The sequence below is a fragment of the Oncorhynchus mykiss genome, chromosome 7, assembly GCF_013265735.2.
Source record: "Oncorhynchus mykiss isolate Arlee chromosome 7, USDA_OmykA_1.1, whole genome shotgun sequence".
NCBI classification, from domain to species: Eukaryota; Metazoa; Chordata; class Actinopteri; order Salmoniformes; family Salmonidae; genus Oncorhynchus; species Oncorhynchus mykiss.
In genome coordinates this window covers 28956512-28977957 of record NC_048571.1, presented here as the reverse complement: position 1 = coordinate 28977957, position 21446 = coordinate 28956512, and the positions used below count along the sequence as shown (strand labels likewise).

General features: G+C 42.6%; 1 protein-coding gene across 1 annotated transcript; it reads right to left on the bottom strand.

Annotated features, from left to right (window-relative positions):
* Positions 1 to 344: 344 nt before the first annotated feature.
* On the bottom strand, positions 345 to 2475 carry LOC118965279 (zinc finger protein 239-like). The gene is made up of 2 exons (XM_036983136.1): positions 1924 to 2475; positions 345 to 1253 (listed from the first exon to the last, which is right to left on the bottom strand). Exons 1-2 carry the CDS (start codon positions 2195 to 2197, stop codon positions 523 to 525), a joined length of 1005 nt encoding a protein of 334 aa, XP_036839031.1. The 5' UTR covers positions 2198 to 2475; the 3' UTR covers positions 345 to 522.
* Positions 2476 to 21446: the final 18971 nt, after the last annotated feature.

Below are 21446 nucleotides of genomic sequence, written 5' to 3'. Positions count from 1 at the left end.
GGCCAGGTCGCAGTTGCAAATGAGAACTTGTTCTCAACTAGCCTACCTGGTTAAATAAAGGTGAAATAAATTCAAATGTGTGTTTGAGCAAGGAGACCTATGAACCTGACCCAGTTACACCAGCTCTGTCAGGAGGAATGGGCCAAAACTTATTGTGGGAAGCTTGTCGAAGGCTACCCGAAACGTTTGACCCAAGTTAAACAATTTAAAGGCAATGCTACCAAATACTAATTGAGTGTATGTAAACTTCTGACCCACTGGGAATCTGATGAAAGAAATAAAAAGCTGAACTAAATAATTCTCTCTACTATTAATCTGACATTTCACATTAAAATAAAGTGGTGATCCTAACTGACCTAAGACAGGTAATTTTTACTATGATTAAATGTCAGGAATTGTGAAACACTGAGTTTAAATGTATTTGGCTAAGGTGTATGTAAACCTCCGACTTCAACTGTATCAATCTGTTGTTGGAGGTCATTCCACACTCTGTGTTCTACTACCCAGGTCTGGTGTTGCAGATCATTCCACACTCTGTGGATCTCCTGCATGTATTTTCTGATGTTTAATCAGACTACTTGAATGAGAGTATCTTTTGTCACATTGATCACAGCTATAAGGTTTCTCTCCCGTGTGTGTTCTCTGGTGTGATTTCAGGCTGTTTGACTGAGTAAAACTCTTCCCACACTGATTACAGCTATAAGGTTTCTCTCCTGTGTGTACTCGCTGGTGTACTACCAGCTGGCTTGACGTAGTAAAACTATCTGCACATACATCACAGCTATATGGCTGATGTCCTGTGTGTATTCTCTGGTGTGATACCAGGTTGGTTGACAGAGTAAAACCCTTGCCACAATGATCACAGCTATATGGCTGCTCTCCTGTGTGTGTTCTCTGGTGTGATACCAGGCTACTTGATTGAGTAAAACTCTTGCCACACTGATCACAGCTATAAGGCTTCTCTCCTGTGTGTGTTCTCTTGTGTGATACCAGGCTACTTGATTGAGTAAAACTCTTGCCACACTGATCACAGCTATAAGGCTTCTCTCCTGTGTGTACTCGCTGGTGTATTTTTAGTTTTGATGAAGATTTGCAATGTTTCCCACAGTCAGAGCAGCAGTGAGGTTTCCTTCCTGTGGGTCTCTGATGGTGTTTCTTGAGGTGTTCTGATCTGGAGAGACTCTTCTCTGCCTCGTCAGCATCATGATGTTGTTGAGGCTCCCCAGAGGATCCACGATGGTCACATCTCTCTCCTGTGTGAACAACAAAGTCAGACAGTCAATGTAGTGAATGTTCAATGTTTTTACAAACTTTGACAAATGTCTTCTAAGTCTTGTTTTAGTTTGATTTTGGTCCACCAGCCAGTGTGGTAGGCAGATGAAAGAATATACCAGCCACTGTAGCAGGCAGATGAAAGAATATACATACCACAGATTTTTTTTACCAGCCCAAATATTTTTTTGCCATGACTGATTACACCAAAAAACACAACAACAAGAAAACGAATAAGCAGCTTGGCAATGTTTGTAAAACAAGGAATGTAAGTAAGAAGTCATGTGGTAATGTGCTGAAGAGTATTTCTGTCTGTAATAATGCCCTTTTGTGGGGAAAAACTCATTCCGATTGGCTGGGCCTGGCTCCCCAGTGGGTGGGCCTATGGCAGCGCACCTGCCCAGTTATTTAATCATTAGATTGGGGCCTAATTTATTTATTTCAATTGACTTCTATGAACTGTAAATCAGTAAAATCTTTGAAATTGTTGCATTTATATTTTTGTTCAGTATAGTTAGGAGCTGGGCAATTCAACAGTAATGGACACAAGACTCTGATTTTTCACTTTAAAATGTATGCAAAACAAAAACCATTGCTGCTTCAAAACCACGTTTGTGTACAAATATTAGTATTTACTGGTGTTACTCTGACCTGTCTCCTCTCCTCCCACTTCAAAAACTGCATCCTCTTCTTTCACTGTAACATCCTCCTCCTCTTTCACTCTGAACGCGTCTTCCTCTTCTTTCACTGAGACATCCTCCCCTTCTTCTTTCACTGTAACAGCCTCACCTTCTACTTCTTGTTTAACTGTAACATCCTCCTCTTCCTTCTCCTCTTTCACGACAATGTTCAGCCCCAGAGCTTCTTTCTCCGTCCAGCAGACCTCCTCTTCTTTAACAGGAGGAGAGTAGTTTAGGGTGCTCATGTTCGGGGATGTTAGTTAGCATTAGCGACTAGGCTAATGCTAACTTAACCAGCCAGCTACTATAGCTGACTAATACAAAATAACGTAATATTAAATTAAATAGGTTAACAAGTAGATACGACAGAAGTGTGTCTAAAACACAGTAGCTAATATACACCGAAAGCGTGTAAATAGCTTGAATCTTTCGGCTATGTTGGCTAGCCAGCTACCGAGGTGGTTGACCAGCTGTTTCTGAAGAACCGTCCACTAGATTATACGTCACACTGGCAGCGTCGCCTGAAAGACACACGTCGCGGTGTGTTGACTGGAGGGGAAACGCAGGATCATTTTCAGACAAAGATTATTTTAAATGGATTTAATTAAATAATACTATTATATTGAGACATACAAAGACCTGAATGTGTTGATTGATTAGTGCGAATCTTATTTTTTTTACTACAGCACATTTAAGGTAATTTCATTAGGTCAATTCTAAATATGTAGCCAGCGACTGTAGATCTATACTGCTCCTACATGGCGTAACAATACATCATGTAGATGTATATAATGAACAGACTAGGTCTATACTGCTCCTACATGGTGTTACAATACATCATGTACAGTGGGGCAAAAAGGGTATTTAGTCAGCCACCAATTGTGCAAGTTCTCCCACTTAAAAAGATGAGAGAGGCCTGTAATTTTCATCATAGGTACACTTCAACTATGACAGACAAAATGAGGGAAACAAATCTAGAAAATCACATAGGATTTTTTATGAATTAATTTGCAAATTATGGTGGAAAATAAGTATTTGGTCAATAACAAAAGTTTATCTCAATACTTTGTTATATACCCTTTGTTGGCAATGACAGAGGTCAAACATTTTCTGTAAGTCTTCACAAGGTTTTCACACACTGTTGCTGGTATTTTGGCCCATTCCTCCATGCAGATCTCCTCTAGAGCAGTGATGTTTTGGATGTTTTGCTGGGCAACACGGACTTTCAAAGATTTTCTATGGGGTTGAGATCTGGAGACTGGCTAGGCCACTCCAGGACCTTGAAATGCTTCTTACGAAGCCACTCCTTCGTTGCCCGGGCCGTGTGTTTGGGATCATTGTCATGCTGAAAAACCCAGCCACATTTCATCTTCAATGCCCTTGCTGATGAAAGGAGGTTTTAACTCAAAATCTCACAATACATGGCCCCATTCATTCTTTCCTTTACATGGATCAGTCGTCCTGGTCCCTTTGCAGAAAAACAGCCCCAAAGCATGATGTTTCCACCACCATGCTTCACAGTAGGTAAGGTGTTCTTTTGATGCAACTCATCATTCTTTGTCCTCCAAACACTACGAGTTGAGTTTTTACCAAAAAGTTATATTTTGATTTCATCTGAACATATGACATTCTCAGAGCCCCAGATCGAGGGAGATTATCAGTGGTCTTGTATGTCTTCCATTTCCTAATAATTGCTCCCACAGTTGATTTCTTCAAACCAAGCTGCGATTCAGTCTTCCCAGCCTGGTGCAGGTCTACAATTTTGTTTCTGGTGTCCTTTGACAGCTCTTTGGTCTTGGCCATAGTGGAGTTTGGAGTGTGACTGTTTGAGGTTGTGGACAGGTGTCTTTTATACTGATAACAAGTTCAAACAGGTGCCATTAATACAGGTAACGAGTGGAGGACAGAGGAGCCTCTTAAAGAATAAGTTACAGGTCTGTGAGAGCCAGAAATCTTGCTTGTTTGTAGGTGACCAAATACTTAAATTAAATAAATTCATTAAAATTCCTACAATGTGATTTTCTGGATTTTTTTTCTCATTTTGTCTATCATACAGTGCCTTGCGGAAGTATTCGGCCCCCTTGAACTTTGCGACCTTTTGCCACATTTCAGGCTTCAAACATAAAGATATAAAACTGTATTTTTTTGTGAAGAATCAACAACAAGTGGGACACAATCATGAAGTGGAACGACATTTATTGGACATTTCAAACTTTTTTAACAAATCAAAAACTGAAAAATTGGGCGTGCAAAATTATTCAGCCCCCATAAGTTAATACTTTGTAGCGCCACCTTTTGCTGCGATTACAGCTGTAAGTCGCTTGGGGTATGTCTCTATCAGTTTTGCACATCGAGAGACTGAATTTTTTTCCCATTCCTCCTTGCAAAACAGCTCGAGCTCAGTGAGGTTGGATGGAGAGCATTTGTGAACAGCAGTTTTCAGTAATTTCCACAGATTCTCGATTGGATTCAGATCTGGACTTTGACTTGGCCATTCTAACACCTGGATATGTTTATTTTTGAACCATTCCATTGTACATTTTGCTTTATGTTTTGGATCATTGTCTTGTTGGAAGACAAATCTTCGTCCCAGTCTCAGGTCTTTTGCAGACTCCATCAGGTTTTCTTCCAGAATGGTCCTGTATTTGGCTCCATCCATCTTCCCATCAATTTTAACCATCTTCCCTTTACCTGCTGAAGAAAAGCAGGCCCAAAGCATGATGCTGCCACCACCATGTTTGACAGTGGGGATGGTGTGTTCAGCTGTGTTGCTTTTACGCCAAACATAACGTTTTGCATTGTTGCCAAAAAGTTTGATTTTGGTTTCATCTGACCAGAGCACCTTCTTCCACATGTTTGGTGTGTCTCCCAGGTGGCTTGTGGCAAACTTTAAACAACACTTTTTATGGATATCTTTAAGAAATGTCTTTCTTCTTGCCACTCTTCCATAAAGCCCAGATTTGTGCAATATACGACTGATCGTTGTCCTATGGACAGAGTCTCCCACCTCAGCTGTAGATCTCTGCAGTTCATCCAGAGTGATCATGGGCCTCTTGGCTGCATCTCTGATCAGTCTTCTCCTTGTATGAGCTGAAAGTTTAGAGGGACGGCCAGGTCTTGGTAGATTTGCAGTGGTCTGATACTCCTTCCATTTCAATATTATCGCTTGAACAGTGCTCCTTGGGATGTTTAAAGCTTGGGAAATCTTTTTGTATCCAAATCCGGCTTTAAACTTCTTCACAACAGTATCTCGGACCTGCCTGGTGTGTTCCTTGTTCTTCATGATGCTCTCTGCAGCTGTTAACGGACCTCTGAGACTATCACAGTGCAGGTGCATTTATACGGAGACTTGATTACACACAGGTGGATTGTATTTATCATCATTAGTCATTTAGGTCAACATTGGATCATTCAGAGATCCTCACTGAACTTCTGGAGAGAGTTTGCTGCACTGAAAGTAAAGGGGCTGAATAATTTTCCACGCCCAATTTTTCAGTTTTTGATTTGTTAAAAAAGTTTGAAATATCCAATAAATGTCGTTCCACTTCATGATTGTGTCCCACTTGTTGTTGATACTTCACAAAAAAATACAGTTTTATATCTTTATGTTTGAAGCCTGAAATGTGGCAAAAGGTCGCAAAGTTCAAGTGGGCCGAATACTTTCGCAAGCCACTGTAGTTGAAGTGTACCTATGATGAAAATTACAGGCCTCTCTCATCTTTTTAAGTGGGAGAACTTGCACAATTGGTGGCTGACTAAATACTTTTTTGCCCCACTGTATAGACGAACGTACCCTAGAGGATCTGAAAACAACTCCAGTTGAACTCTTCATTTTTAGAGTTGTTGTCGGCTCTATTTACTCTCAGATTCAAAACATGATGATTAGCATCAACGATCAAGTCAGCTGCTGCTCCAATACAGTATGAGGTGAAACGGTGAACTGATGTTGAACGGGCAGTCAGCTGCTGCAGCTCCAATACAGTATGAGGTGAAACGTTGAACTGGGCAGTCAGCTGCCGCTGCTCCAATACAGTATGAGGTGAGATGGTGAGAGAGAATAAAGTAGACGGCACGGGTCAACATTTTTTATTTATGGCCCTGTGTCAAAATATGGGCATCTGGCCAGGACATCCTGTTCCTGTTGTCACATGTTAGAGGGTGTGTTATTTTATATCTATATTGCATCTATTCCTTTGAAGTTGTCATGCTGATTGATGTCTAGGGACCTGGTTGAACTGGGGGGTTCTGTGTTTGAACTTTTGAAAGAGTATGGCCCCACACCCCCTGTTTTATTGCCCTTATGGTTGCTATCTATGAAGCAGGGATGTCCGGGGTAATGGCTGTGGCAGACACATTATAGATAAAGTCCAGAACAAGGCATGTGACCCCAGAACAGTAAACAATATTTTTTAAATAAAGCCCAGAATATTTAACGTAAACAAACATATGTCTCCTAGGCCAATTATCGGGGTGCTATGCAGCCCATGTCATGAACCCAATGACAAAAGCCTGGAGAATGTTTTGCGTGAGGCCCCAGAATGTTTTAAAGGAGTTTTGGGTACGAGTGAGGGACATATATATGTCTTACATATTCCAGCCTGAGGAATCTACGGTTAAGATATTCACAGACAGCGGCTCCAAACCCCTTTATCGGGCAGAACCCGGTAGTTTTTCTCCAGCGCTAAGGATGAGAGAATGGCTTAAGATAAGACTCGCGCTGTGTCAAATTGAACAGGCCTTGAGCGCTTCAAGTTTACCCGGATATGCGCTGGAAGAACTGGTCCGCGAACGAAGTGATCTGATGGCCCTAAGAATCGCTTCAATGGCGTATACCCCTGACTCCAAAGTGACAATTTTAGCATGTGAACAATTTGATAGTGCAAATGCGACGAAATCTGCCAGTTCGTATGTATTTTCCAAAGCATGCAAGGATGTAAACTTTTTTATGCCTGTGTTCAGTTTTAAATGGCGTGATTGTCATATATTCAGAACACTTATGAATAAGCTGGACAGTCTTTTCCAAAATCGTGAACAATTTTCGGCGATGGCCGAGATTATCGTTGAGACAAACACAGGACTCACAAGCCAGAAGGAGGATCTTTCCCTGGAGTGAAAACGTCCGGAGCTTTGATGGAGTGGGCAAGCATCTTTGCGATGGTGAATTGGAAACGGATAATGGTCAGGGCTAACCAGCCCCTTTATCTGTAAGAAATAATAAACATTTTGAATTATAACGTGTGTTAAAATGTATGTACTAAATATTTTGAATTAAATCATTGGTTTTAAAAATGTATCTCACCCTTTAACAAAAGGGGAAACTGTCTTCTCTCTCACGCAGAGATATGCAATGTCTTAAAAAAATAATGTATTATTTTATAGTCTTTCCTACAATGGTATGTTATAAACATTACTGGTTATTAAAGTTTGTAATGATGTACAACTGTAGGCCTCCAATGTTTTTACATAAAACACTCCTGATGCATGTTTAAATATTAGTAAAATTGGGTAATTAATTCTAACATGTCTTAAAAAAGTTTGTACTAAATATTTTGGAATTAAATAAAAGGAATTTAAAACAGTATCTCACCCTTTAACGATAGGAAAATGTATTTTACATCATCACCCCGGTCTGTCGCGAAGAAAAAAGACTTATGGAAAATCAGGGTGCGTGTGTGTGCGTGTGACGGGCCAGTGGGAGTGTGTGTTTCAAAAACAAAAGGGGAGGGGTGTTTGTTCAACAATGCACAGGCCCTTTCTCTCTGTAGGGGATCGTTTGAAACCAAGGTTTGCACTATCATGCAGACAGCATGTCCAGATATCTGCCGACATCCACTCCTGTTGTTTGAATTCACTGCCTTTGTTCTCTAAACCAAATATACAGGGTGTTGCATACACGATATCTCCCGAAAAAATGCCCACCACGGCCCTGTAAACTCATTCCGTACTTTCTCTAGTTAGGGACACGAACGCGTAGCGAGTCTAGTGGAGCATACTTTAACACTATGTTAGCACAGCTTTAGCTTCAAGCCCACAGACCAATAGCCCCAGAATATTTAGCGTCCAGGACAGATAAAAAAGATAGTCTGTGAATCCCTCCTAATGGATATTTCTGAAGGTGAGTAAGTGAAAAATATATTTCAAGATTTGTTTGAATATTATCGTGATATTATTGTAATATTAAACACGAGTTATTTGTGTTTTAAATGGGGGACAACGATTTTTTTAGGTATGTATTTTAGTCCAAATGCACATATAAGTTAAAGTGTATATATTTCGTATAACTGTTAATATTATCTAACGTTTGTTAGGGTCCCCATCATTTACGCAGCTTTTAAGAGGTTTAAATGATCTGGAACCACTCGCTACACATTCCAGGCCCCAACAAGCAACGCATAACGAAGGCTCTTGTACATTGCTCTGAATCAACCCCTCCAGAAAGGTACTACTGTGCCGGGAACTTTCGGCTTCACGATCCGGCGCTCCATCGACATGGTATGAAGTCATTATATATATATTATTAGTTATACATACTTTTATTATTTATACATTTTTAGGCTTGAATATGTTAAAACAAGGACAAATAATGTTTTTTCAGACTCCCATGAGACCAGCCCAGAATCGGGAACACTAGATGAAAAAAGTCACGCCCCCCCGGTTTCTGCGATTCGTCAGAACAGCCAGCGCCAAAAAAGCCGAGGTATTTTAACTATGTATTGTTAATATATAGTATTATACCTGAAATGTATTTGACATTTTTTGTATCTAACATATTTTTATATTTAATAACCTATTTTGTATGTATTATTTTCTATCCTCCCCTGCGAAAGCGGCACAGAAGGCCACATAAACATCTAGAGCTGGGGGATTCCGGCTCACCGAACATTCCCAATGAAACAACCAAAGCGGAGGATATCCTTGTTTTTCATGACATTTCAGAGGTTGACGACCGGTTATTCTGTGATGAGGCCAACCTTCTAGACCCCGACAATTCTATGGCGTCAACATCCGGATCTGAAATAGAACAAGCAAGGTTTTTCACAGTCTTTTCCAGGGCTTTGAAATCGAGGAAGGTTTTGCTACACAAACGACTGGGGGTTTTACTTGAGAGACAGTACCGAGACGATCTGTCATTCTGGCATAGAACAATTCCACACATGTTAAACAGCAAACCGATTAAAAAACGCAAATACAGGCGCTAAAATCATATATGTAACACGGATCATTCCAGAAATACCCAAGAACGCACATCCTTAATTATCCAAATGGCAGAACCCCAGGAACAAGTTGAGACAGTTGAAAGCCTCTTATCACAGATACTGCCAGAACTCCTAGAAAGTATTAATCGTATGAACGAGGCGGGGGTAACAGACATAATACCGATAGATGAAAGCATATTATCACAGATTCCAGCCGAACTCCTAGAAATGATTAATCGTATGAACGATTTAATCGTATCGGATTAATCGTATTAACTATTTCCCTACCGGACCCTTTAAAAGATGACGAGCCTAGCGAGAGCCAAGCCCCTGTAATGCTTGTACCTGCGAGCTTACCGTCTGAAGATCAAATGCCTGTTGAAGATAAAGTAATGCATGACTTGACATGTTCCGGCACGTAACAGGAAAAATGTTAGATACATTATGAACAAGATAAAAGACTCAAATGGGGCCGCTACTTGGAACGACAAAGGAGAGTTTATCCTTCAGGGCTCTGTTGTCAGGGGTTCACATATGCTTGACTTGCTTAAAAGTACCACATCGGCCCACAAGGTTGCTGATGACAGAAGACCTCCAGGGTGGCTTCAGTAGGCCCTGACCATCCTCAACATTCCCCTCTCGGGTGTACCCAACTATAAGCTTCGTCAACAGATTCACGCTTTAAAAAAAAAAAACTTCAACGAGATACAGCACCCCTAAAGATGCCCCAACAACCCCGCCTCCCTATGAAATGAATGATGATAACTCATTTACCCCCCTGAACGCCTCCGGACCTTTTCCTAATCCCGATCTCTCTGGGTGGTTAGACTTTTGAATGACTTTTGAATGACTATGATTAAATTCAATACATTTTACGTTTTTGACGTGAGCATACACCTTGAATACATGGTCTTAAAGGAGACACATTTGAGCACTTTTGATATTTTTGAACAAAACAAGCTACAACGTTGTCATTACTTCTTAAATCATCCTTATAAAGAGACATAACATCTTCAAAAGAAACTCCCCGGGCTCTTTGGCATAGGTAGAATACACAGTGGTGACCGCATGTAGTGGAAAGGTTATCTTGCACCTGTTTGATGCTGTAGTATATCTTTGAGCTGTTTTTGGTTAAAAAAATCTTTAATAGATTTGGGGAAATGTGAAAAACCGGGGGGAAAGCCGTAGGAATCAAAAAAAGTTGATATTTTTCTTCCTCCTTCCTCTTCTAATGTCACCGCTAGCCAATGTTCACCCGGCATGTGTTTAGTCGGCTCATGAGCCCTTCCAACTCTTGGGTATTCATGTCTTTGCTCAACGATCCTTAATAATAATCCACTAAAACCTGTCTTCGGGTATTCACTTCCAAGATTGAATCAGAGCATGCATAAACAATCATGCTAACGGTACAGGCTAAAGGTGTACGGAAACGCATTTCCAGCCTGAGGTTACCTTGGGACACCACCGAAAGATTTCCTGAGCTGTCATCATCAGGTGATAAATTGAAAGCATACATTGTGTAACCCTCTGCAAAATAATTTCTGTCAATAGGTAAAGAGAGATATTTTAGATGCCTCCCGGTAGCCAGGAATAGATTGTAAAATTCTCGCACAGATATGTTGTTATTAAATTGCGGTTGGAAAGCCTTAGCAGGGACCTGACATCCGTCCTGACACAGAACTACATACTCTGCATTGAAGTGTTGAAAATTAAATGGGTTTTTATTTAAGCTGCCCGTATTAGAGGCGTGATCAACCAAACCTATAACCGTGTATCGTGGTAAAGGGCCTAGAAATAGGTTTTCTTGACTGCAGATTCTACTGCCCACAGGTATGCTAAAGGTTTTCATGGTAATTCTTTGGAGAGGGTAAAGGGCATTTCCTTTCATCAAAGCCTGTGAGTGACCCAGACGAACTGCCGGAGATACAGACACTTTTTTAATAAAAAGCGTGGCTCCCAACACTTTTAAACTAAAGTCCCCGTCCTGGGCAGACATTAGGCAAAACTCATCCTTGGCCCTGGTTAATTTTAGTCTTAAATCAACCGCATTTAAGAGTAAACGTTCTTGAAAGAAAATGTCAGAGTGTATAGGGCCTAGCAGATGAAACTCTCGAGATTCGGCACAGTAGCAAGCGCGTGCCTCCAGTCCTTTGTTTGCACCGGTGGATGGGTCTGTCGATTCCATAGAGACTCCTGCAGTATCCTTGCTAAACAGCCCGGCGCTGAATTGTGTCTTGAGAGTGTCTTCAGAGTAGTTGAGTAAGCACTCCATCCATGATGGCCCTATATGGGTATGTGGCACTGCTTTGACTGATTAGACGTTCACCCAAAGTTACATCCACTTGGGAGAAGATGGTGGCCACTGGGTAATTAATGAGACTCACTTTGGCATCGTTTGCAATATTAGTACCATCTCTTTTGGTCACTTTTAGACGCAAATGCACCAAGGTGTTGTTGAGGTCCAGATAGTTGTCACCGTGGCCTGGTATGAAAAACTCTATGGGACCATTGTCTGTAATGGCACAGAGTGGGCCTATCTCCACATAACTGGACCTCTTTATTGAATGTTGGGTTAAGGGGGCCTTGAAAAGATCGAGCTCTGTTTTTATAGCTTCAGAGGACATGCGGTGTAAAACAGCCATGGTGCTTGATCTTTTAGAAAATACTTCCGAGTATTCTTTTTACCGTTTATGGTCCAGACCTCCTCACTTTACCCAGTCTTTGACTAACTGAGTTTCTTTTAACTGTTAACCTCCGTTTTTTAGGCGCAAGCCTAAAGGTCTCTTTTTTGGTCTTCGAGACAGCATCATCAGCCCGAGCGTTCTTGACGCTCAACATCTGGTGACGCCCTTCTGGTCATAGCATTGGCTACAACCTCACTTACTATATTTTTTACTGTGGATTTTAAATGCGGTTTGGCTATGCTGAGGCCTCTCTTCATAAACGGTAAAACCATCCTAAAGAGGTTACGAAATATGCCTCCTATCCCCGAACAGTACATGGTTGGGGATCCATAATAGCCGGGTAACCCATTACCCACTTGATCAACATAGTATGAGACATAACGGTTAGGGTCGAGATGTCGGTGTTCCATAACCCTTTTTAATTTATTTGTATTATGTATATAAAATATATAATACTAATATTATATATGTAGAGAGGTTTTGGTGGGTCTAAAGTGGATTTTTACAAACGTTTTACCATAAGTAAATTCAATGTTTTCGTTCTGATCTGTTTTAAGCTCAACATAAATGTTTTCAATATATTTCTTGCTTACAGGTACGTAGTGTGGCTTGTCGTAGGTGACAGTGACTATGTCCCCATCCTTTCCGTCTATATGAACTGTTCTCAGGAGTGGCACACAGCTGTCTCCGACCCTTTGATAGGATATGATGTTGGTATACACAAATATGTTGTAAAATCCTGCATGTATATCCGCAGGGAATGGGAATAATTTATCTTTCACACACGTCCATTCATTGGGACCCATCCCCAACATGTAGGCTAAATTACCGCCGGTCTTTATTCCCCAGGCAGCATCTCCTGAGATTTGTACACGTTTATGTAGGGTTGTAGATCAGGAATATTTCCATATTGTTCAGTGTTAGGAGTTCATTCAACTCGGAGACGATCCTGTCGGCGGTTCTATAGAACCATTTTTTAACCTTAATAAGTTTCGCAGGTTCCGATTTTTTATTATTTTTTATTATTTTTTTCCACCTTTATTTAACCAGGGAAGGCTAGTTGAGAACAAGTTCTCATTTACAACTGCGACCTGGCCAAGATAAAGCATAGCAGTGTGAACAGACAACACAGGGTTACACATAGAGTAAGCAATTAACAAGTCAATAACACATTAGAAAAAAAAGAGAGTATATATACATTGTGTGCAAAAGGCATGAGGAGGTAGGCGAATAATTACCATTTTGCAGATTAACACTGGAGTGATAAATGATCAGATGGTCATGTACAGGTAGAGATACTGGTGTGCAAAAGAGCAGAAAAGTAAATAAATATAAACAGTATGCGGATGAGGTATTTAAATTGGGTGGGCTATTTACCGATAGACTATGTACAGCTGCAGCGATCGGTTAGCTGCTCAGATAGGAGATGTTTGAAGTTGGTGAGGGAGATAAAAGTCTCCAACTTCAGTGATTTTTGCAATTAGTTCCAGTCACAGGCAGCAGAGAACTGGAACGAAAGGCGGCCAAATGAGGTGTTGGCTTTAGGGATGATCAGTGAGATACACCTGCTGGAGCGCGTGCTACGGATGGGTGTTGCCATCGTGACCAGTGAACTGAGATAAGGCGGAGCTTTACCTAGCATGGACTTGTAGATGGCCTGGAGCCAGTGGGTCTGGCGCCGAATATGTAGCGAGGGCCAGCCGACTAGAGCATACAGGTCGCAGTGATGGGTGGTATAAGGTGCTTTAGTAACAAAACGGATAGCACTGTGATAAACTGCATCCAGTTTGCTGAGTAGAGTATTGGAAGCTATTTTGTAGATGACATCGCCGAAGTCGAGGATCGGTAGGATAGTCAGTTTTACTCTGGTAAGTTTGGCGGCGTGAGTGAAGGAGGCTTTGTTGCGGAATAGAATAGACTCTAGATTTGATTTTAGATTGGATATGTTTGATATGTTTACAGTCTAGCCAGACACCTAGGTACTTATAAATGTGCACATATTCTAGGTCGGAACCATCCAGGGTGGTGATGCTAGTCGGGCGTGCGGGTGCAGGCAGCGAACGGTTGAAAAGCATGCATTTGGTTTTACTAGCGTTTAAGAACAGTTGGAGGCCACGGAAGGAGTGTTGTATGGCGTTGAAGCTCGTTTGGAGGTTAGATAGCACAGTGTCCAAGGAAGGGCCGGAAGTATACAGAATGGTGTCGTCTCCTTATCTTTGATATTATACCAGCTATGGGGGTATGTAATCTCGCTGAGACCTACTTCCCAGGCCTCTGATAACTCTATAGGCTTTGGAAAACTAGTTGTATAATTCGAACTCTGATTATTACGATATATATGTGCGGACGCATTACTGGGGAGAGTCAGGTAGAAGCCGCTGTGTTCCATGATGCACTCTGGTGTACACACGAATGATGATGTATTTTATCATGCATGTGGGTTTAAATTAACCCCCGATGCCTCCACCACATCCTGCTCTAATACCCAACTGTTGAACTTTTGGGGCCAGTTTTTCCAGCGGACCAGCACCCATTTTTGACCCTATTCTCTCTTTTGATCTAGAATCTCCTCCACGTGAAACACTTTGTCTTTACCCAACTGTACTTTCTGTAATTCCTTCTCATAAAAAGATCCCTCTATAAGTTCCCCGTCATAATCTTTTAATGTGTAGACCGGGGGTATGCGCGGCAGACATTCGGTAACCGTGAATAGCTCATCACTGTATCCTGCTCAAATTTTTTGTCGAAAACACCCCTCAACTTGGATATACGAACCAAGTCCCCCACAATGAATTAAACATTTATTTTTTTCTTACAGCGAAGGGGGAACAAACCATACAGATTTTTAAAGACTTGAAAAGAGTTTTCAGAAGAGACCTCGGGGGGTTTCATCCGTATACTCTTATGATAACTATTGTTATACCCAATTACTAAATATTGAACTATATCGATATATCTATGCGTGCTGTGAGCTGTAAAATAGCGCCACACCCGCTCCTTCAGAGTTCTGTTAAAGCGTTCAACAACTGAAGCTTTCAAATCTGAGCCTGTAGCAAAATGTACTATATTGTGCTTCTTCAAGAGTTTCTGAAAAGTATTATTAAAAAAATATTTTCGCCATCAGTCTGCACTTTCTTGGGGGCTCCTCCTTCCTTCAAGATAGAGTCAAAGGCCCGGGTCACCTCTGCCCCACTCTTATTTTTTAAGACCCTGACAAAAGCTATTTTAGAGAAAATATCTATAACCGTTTGCATGTAGCGATTTCCATCATTTTTTATCTGCAAGGGCCTGCATGTCACATAGATCAGCCTGAAATTGGGACAATGGTTGGGTACGGGTTTATGTAGAGTGTGCGCATCCTGCTCTGATAGCCCCTCATTCACTTTAGCATCGCTTAACCGGCTACCTGTTTCTTCGGCTAAAGCTCTCTGTAAACGTTCCTTACCCCCATAAGACCCAGGATTAGAGGGATTATAATAAATGTTTTTCAACATCTGCTCTGCCATCCTTCTTGCCTCTCTGAGGTAGAATAACGTTAATGAGCCACTTTCAAATAACGACAACATTTCATTTTCATTTTTGGGGATTTTTATTTTCAAGAAAACATTATGTATTACGTATACAGACAATTCAGAATTCGTTGCAGGATACATGTCCCCGTTTTCTCAATGATCACATCATGCAAAACCCTGTATATTTGGTTTAGATTAACAGGCTTGTGTCGCTGAATTTTTACAACACACACATCCGCTATAAAAGTATATAAACAACAAATATGATACATGTTACAATTAAATGGTGTTTCAAACAAATAAAGTAAAATCTTAGACAAGGTTGTTTCTAGTTCTTCAGAATCACCACCAAGCCGGGATTCCATTTGTGTCCATTGTAGACACTCGCCCGCATGTCGTACATGATTCATGATTTGTTCCATTTTCAGCACACAGTAGTCCCGGAATTGTGGGTTGTGTAGAATGATACATTGTTCACTTTATTTTCAATAATTTGATGCGTTACATTTGTAAGTTCTCTCAAGAGAAAACATGTATTTATTCTCTCTAACATCGTATGCACATAGTTACCCATTGCTTTACATCTAAATAACAAAAATGTCACTCGGTCTCTTGGGGTTTATTGAGCCAGAAAGTCATCACATCAGCCACCACAGCCTCCCTGTATTTGTTATCGTCCACCAGGGTGTGTCGGATTTCTTTGAGTTTCTCATGGATGTAGGAATGCCTCGGTTACCCCGTAAACTCTGGGGATAGACGGCACAAGGCCCATAGACTCCAGGGCTCTGACCAGCGATGGTATAAACCTGCAGGACCAAAGTCTTTTCACCAGCGCCTCAAAATGGTTGAAGAAGTAGTATCTTGGGGGGTCGTATAGGCATGGATGCCTGCGCTGGCTGGGGTGATTGATCTCACAACCGATGCATTTTTCTCGTATATATTCTCCAATCACCACGTCTAAAAGCGTGGCTACAGAGGCCTTGATGGTGTCCACAAAAATAGTACTGACCACCCCATCAAACACGTCCTCAGGCTGTGTACATGTAGGGGGTGTCGCGGGTCTTGCCAGGGGGGAGTAGAATGTTGGGCTGCAAGGCATACAATCCTTAGGGTCGGGCCCCCATGACGTTTCGGAGTTCTGGTATGCGGTAGGAATATCCATGGTTAATGCGTAAGTGAAGAACTGTAGGTTTTAAGGACCCTCCTTTTATTGTTGAACCAGCCCTCGGGGTATCAGGGCGTGGTTAACGCAGCTGCGTACTTAGTTTTCTTTGTGGGGTGACCCTTCTGACGATGTATCTTCTTGGGGCTCCTTTGAATCATAATCCTCAGGATTAGTATATATTATGCACTTCTTTAGCCGAACAATGTTCTGTCGCTGTTGGCTCTGTACAAACAGAGCGTCCAACAACTCCAACATGTTCAATTCCATTAAATCCCAATTTTTAAAAGAATAAGCATGCGCAACATAAAATCCCAGACCAAGCCTCCATCACGAATGTTTTGGTTGCTGATTTCCTCGGTGCTGATATAGAACTCCAAGCAGCCACAGGGAAGTCCATTCTTTCTCTGTATTTTCACCCTGTGAAATACTCTTCCTGAGGAGTCAGGGGTACCTTCCCAACGGGTCTCGTAGCCTGTGAACAAGCTATACCCCTTGGTGATACGTCTCAGTTCGGGACACAAAACCTGGCGAAAAACCGTCCAGTCTTCAACCCCATAGTCCACTCCTAATGTCTGGTCGGTATATTCTTCTCCTTCGGCTACCGTATAGAGAGAGGTTCACTCTACAGGCCAAGTAATCAAACAGATACCCCCATTGCTGTCCATTAGACATCAGCACTTGATCTTTCAGCCCCATTGCGGGCGGTATCTGGGTTCTATACACACTTAGAAACCGCTTTTTTTGGAGCATCGTATATTGTGGCAGCATACTTTGCCCTTTCTCTATGTTTCAGCCGTGGTCCTGCTTCCGTTGGTACAGTCATCACAGCTTTGCCACTGATCGCAAAATCCATGTTTAAAAATCTTGTTTACTGTTCTGGGATCGCACGCCTTGTTCTGGCCATTTATAATGCGTATGCCACAGCCAATACCCCAGGACATTCCTGCTTCATCAGATAACAACCATAAGGGCAATAAAACTGGGGGTGGGGGCCATACACGTTCAGGGGTATACGCCATTGAAGCGACTCTTAGGGCCATCAGATCATTTCGTCCGCAGACCTGTTCTTCCAACGCATATCCGGGTAGACTTGAAGCACTCAGGGCCTGTTCAATTTGACACAGCGCAAGTCTTTTTTTAAGCCATTCTCTCATCCTTAGCGCTGGAGAAAAACTCTCGGGTTCTGCCCGATAAAGGGGTTTGGGGCCGCTGTCTGTGAATATCTTAACCGTAGATTCCTCAGTTGGAATATGTAAGACATATGTCCCTCACTCGTACCCAAAATTCCTTTAAAACATTCTGGAGCCTCACGCAAAACATCCTCCAGGCTTTTGTTATTGGGTTCATGACATGAGGTGCAGAGCACCCCGAGAATTGGCCTAGGAGACATATTTTTATGTTTAATATTCTGGGCTTTATTTTAAAAATCGCAGGCCTTGTTCTGGACATTTATAATGCGTATGCCACAGCCAATACCCCGGACATTCCTGCTTCATCAGATAACAACCATAAGGGCAATAAAACTGGGGGTGGGGGCCATACACGTTCAAAAGTTCAAACACTGAACCCCCCCCCAGTTCAACCAGGTCCCTAGATATCAATCAGCCAGGATGGCCTGGCCGGAGGCCCATATTTGCACATGTACACGTCATCATGGACACAGGGTCATAAATCAATAACTTTGACCCATGCCATCTACTTTATTCTCTCTTACCTATCTCTCTGATTTGGTCCTGCGTACATACCTACACGTACGCTACGGTCACAAGACGCAGGCCTCCTAATTGTCCCTAGAATTTCAAAGCTGACAGCTGGAGGCAGGGCTTTCTCCTATAGAGCTCAATTTTTATGGAATGGTCTGCCTACCCATGTGAGAGACGCAAACTCGGTCTCAACCTTTAAGTCTTTACTGAAGACTCATCTCTTCAGTGGGTCATATGATTGATTGAGTGTAGTCTGGCCCAGGAGTGTGAAGGTCAACGGAAAGGCTCTGGCGCAACGAACCGCCCTTGCTGTCTTTGCCTGGCCGGTTCCGCTCTTTCCACTAGGATTCTCTGCCTCTAACCCTATTACAGGGGCTGAGTCACTGGCTTACTGGTGCTCTTTCATGCCATCCCTAGGAGGGGTGCGTCACTTGAGTGGGTTGAGTCACTGATGTGATCTTCCTGTCTGGGTTGGTGCCCCCCCCTTGGGTTGTGCCGTGGCGGAGATCTTTGTGGGCTATACTCGGCCTTGTCTTAGGATGGTAAGTTGGTGGTTGAAGATATCCCTCTAGTGGTGTGGGGGCTGTGCTTTGACAAAGTGGGTGGGGTATATCTTTCCTGTTTGGCCCTGTCCGGGGGTATCATCAGATGGGGCCACAGTGTCTCCTGACCCCTCCTGTCTCAGCCTCCAGTATTTATGCTGCAGTAGTTTATGTGTCGGGGGGCTAGGGTCAGTTTGTTATATCTGGAGTACTTCTCCTGTCCTATCTGTTGTCCTGTGTGAATTTAAGTATGCTCTCTAATTCTCTCTTTCTCTCTCTCTCTCGGAGGACCTGAGCCCTAGGACCATGCCTCAGGACTACCTGGCATGATGACTCCTTGCTGTCCCCAGTCCACCTGGCCGTGCTGCTGCTCCAGTTTCAACTGTTCTGCCTATGATTATTATTATTTGACCATGCTGGTCATTTATGAACATATTGAACATCTTGGCCATGTTCTGTTATAATCTCTACCCGGCACAGCCAGAAGAGGACTGCCCCCCCCCCCCCCCCACATAGCCTGGTTCCTCTCTAGGTTTCTTCCTAGGTTTTGGCCATTCTAGGGAGTTTTTCCAAGCCACCGTGCTTCTACACCTGCATTGCTTGCTGTTTGGGGTTTGAGGCTGGGTTTCTGTACAGCACTTTGAGATATCAGCTGATGTACGAAGGGCTATATAAATAAATTGGATTTGATCACATCTATAAGGTTTCTCTCCTGTGTGTGTTCTCTGATTAATTTTAATGCCTGATGAGGTGAATCTCTTCCCACAGTCAGAGCAGCAGTGAGTTCTCTTCCCTGTGGATCTCTGCAGGTTTATTGAGTTGTTGTGATCTGGAGCGACTCTTCTCTGCCTCTTCAGCATAACAAGGTTGTTGAGGCTCCCCAGAGGATACATGATAGTTAAGTATCTCTCCTGTGTGAACAACAAAGTCAGACAGATAATAAGGCCCATAACAACGCTAATCCACTGTAAAAGGTGATGCCAACATTATATCCATGATGTTATACAACAATTGACGTCTGAAATTAATGTTACATTTCTTTGACAATTGTCTTGAAATGAGCAAGAATAGTCATATTTTGTCTTGTTTTCAAATTAGTAGTAACATTGTTGATTGTAGGCTAGAAATATGATGTTCATGTTGTTGAAACTCTAAACAGTGTGCCAGACAACTTTTGGTCTCCAATATAGGCCCCTTTCTGTGTTTGCTAAAATTGCGGCACGAGGGCGATGCACACACAATTTGATTGTAGAAACTCCTCCCTGCTAATGAGGAAACCGATAGTTATGGATGTACTATATCTGCCTGGAGCAAAAATGGTGAGCAAAGATTTTAGTTTTTCACAATGAATTCTGAATGTGAATGTGGGAAACTCAGGGGAGTAACCTCCATTTCCAGGTTGCTTATGAGTACATTTCACACTACTTTGGATTATAATTGTTTGTCCTGTTACAGTAAATACACTGCTAGAAAAATAAAGGGAACACTAAAATAACATATCCTAGATCTGAATGAATGAAATATTCTTATTAAATACTTTTTTCTTTACATAGTTGAATGTGCTGACAACAAAATCACACAAATTATCAATGGAAATCAAATTTATCAACCCATGGAGGTCTGGATTTGGAGTCACTCAAAATTAAAGTGGAAAATCACACTACAGGCTGATCCAACTTTGATGTAATGTCCTTAAAACAAGTAAAAATGAGGCTCAGTAGTGTGTGTGGCCTCCACGTGCCTGTATTACATCCCTACAATGTCTGGGCATGCTCCTGATGAGGTGGCGGATGGTCTCCTGGGGGATCTCCTCCCAGACCTGGACTATAGCAGCCGCCAACTCCTGGACAATCTGTGGTGCAATGTGGCGTTGGTGTATGGAGCGAGACATGATGTCCCAGATGTGCTCAATTGGATTCAGGTCTGGAAAACGGGCGGGCCAGTCCATAGCATCAATGCCTTCCTCTTGCAGGAACTGCTGACACACTCCAGCCACATGAGGTCTAGCATTGTCTTGCATTAGGAGGAACCCAGGGCCAACCGCACCAGCATATGGTCTCACAAGGGGTCTGAGGATCTCATCTCGGTACCTAATGGCAGTCAGGCTACCTCTGGCGAGCACATGGAGGGCTGTGCGGCCCCCCAAAGAAATGCCACCCCACACCATGACTGACCCACCGCCAAACCAGTCATGCTGGAGGATGTTGCAGGCAGCAGAACGTTTTCCACGGTATCTCCAGACTGTCACATGTGCTCAGTGTGAACCTGCTTTCATCTGTGAAGAGCACAGGGCGCCATTTGCGAATTTGCCATTCTTGGTGTTCTCTGGCAAATGCCAAACGTCCTGCACGGTGTTGGGTTGTAAGCACAATCCCCACATGTGGACGTCGGGCCCTCATACCACCCTCATGGAGTCTGTTTCTGACAGTTTGAGCAGACACATGCACATTTGTGGCCTGCTGTAGGTCATTTTGCAGGGCTCTGGCAGTGCTCCTCCTTGCACAAAGGCAGAGGTAGCGGTCCTGCTGCTGGGTTGTTGCCCTCCTACGGCCTCCTTCACGTCTCCTGATGTACTGGCCTGTCTCCTGGTAGCGCCTCCATGCTCTGGTCACACATTGATGTGCCATCCTGGTTGAGCTGCACTACCTGAGCCACTTGTGTGGGTTGTAGACTCCGTCTCATGCTACCACTA

Coding starts and splice junctions, on each gene's coding strand:
- LOC118965279 (XM_036983136.1), bottom strand. CDS start 2,197: ATGAGCACCCTAAACTACTCTCCTCCTGTTAAAGAAGAGGAGGTCTGC. Junction 1,254..1,923: donor AGTGGGAGGAGAGGAGACAG/GTCAGAGTAACA, acceptor TTGTTCACACAG/GAGAGAGATGTGACCATCGT.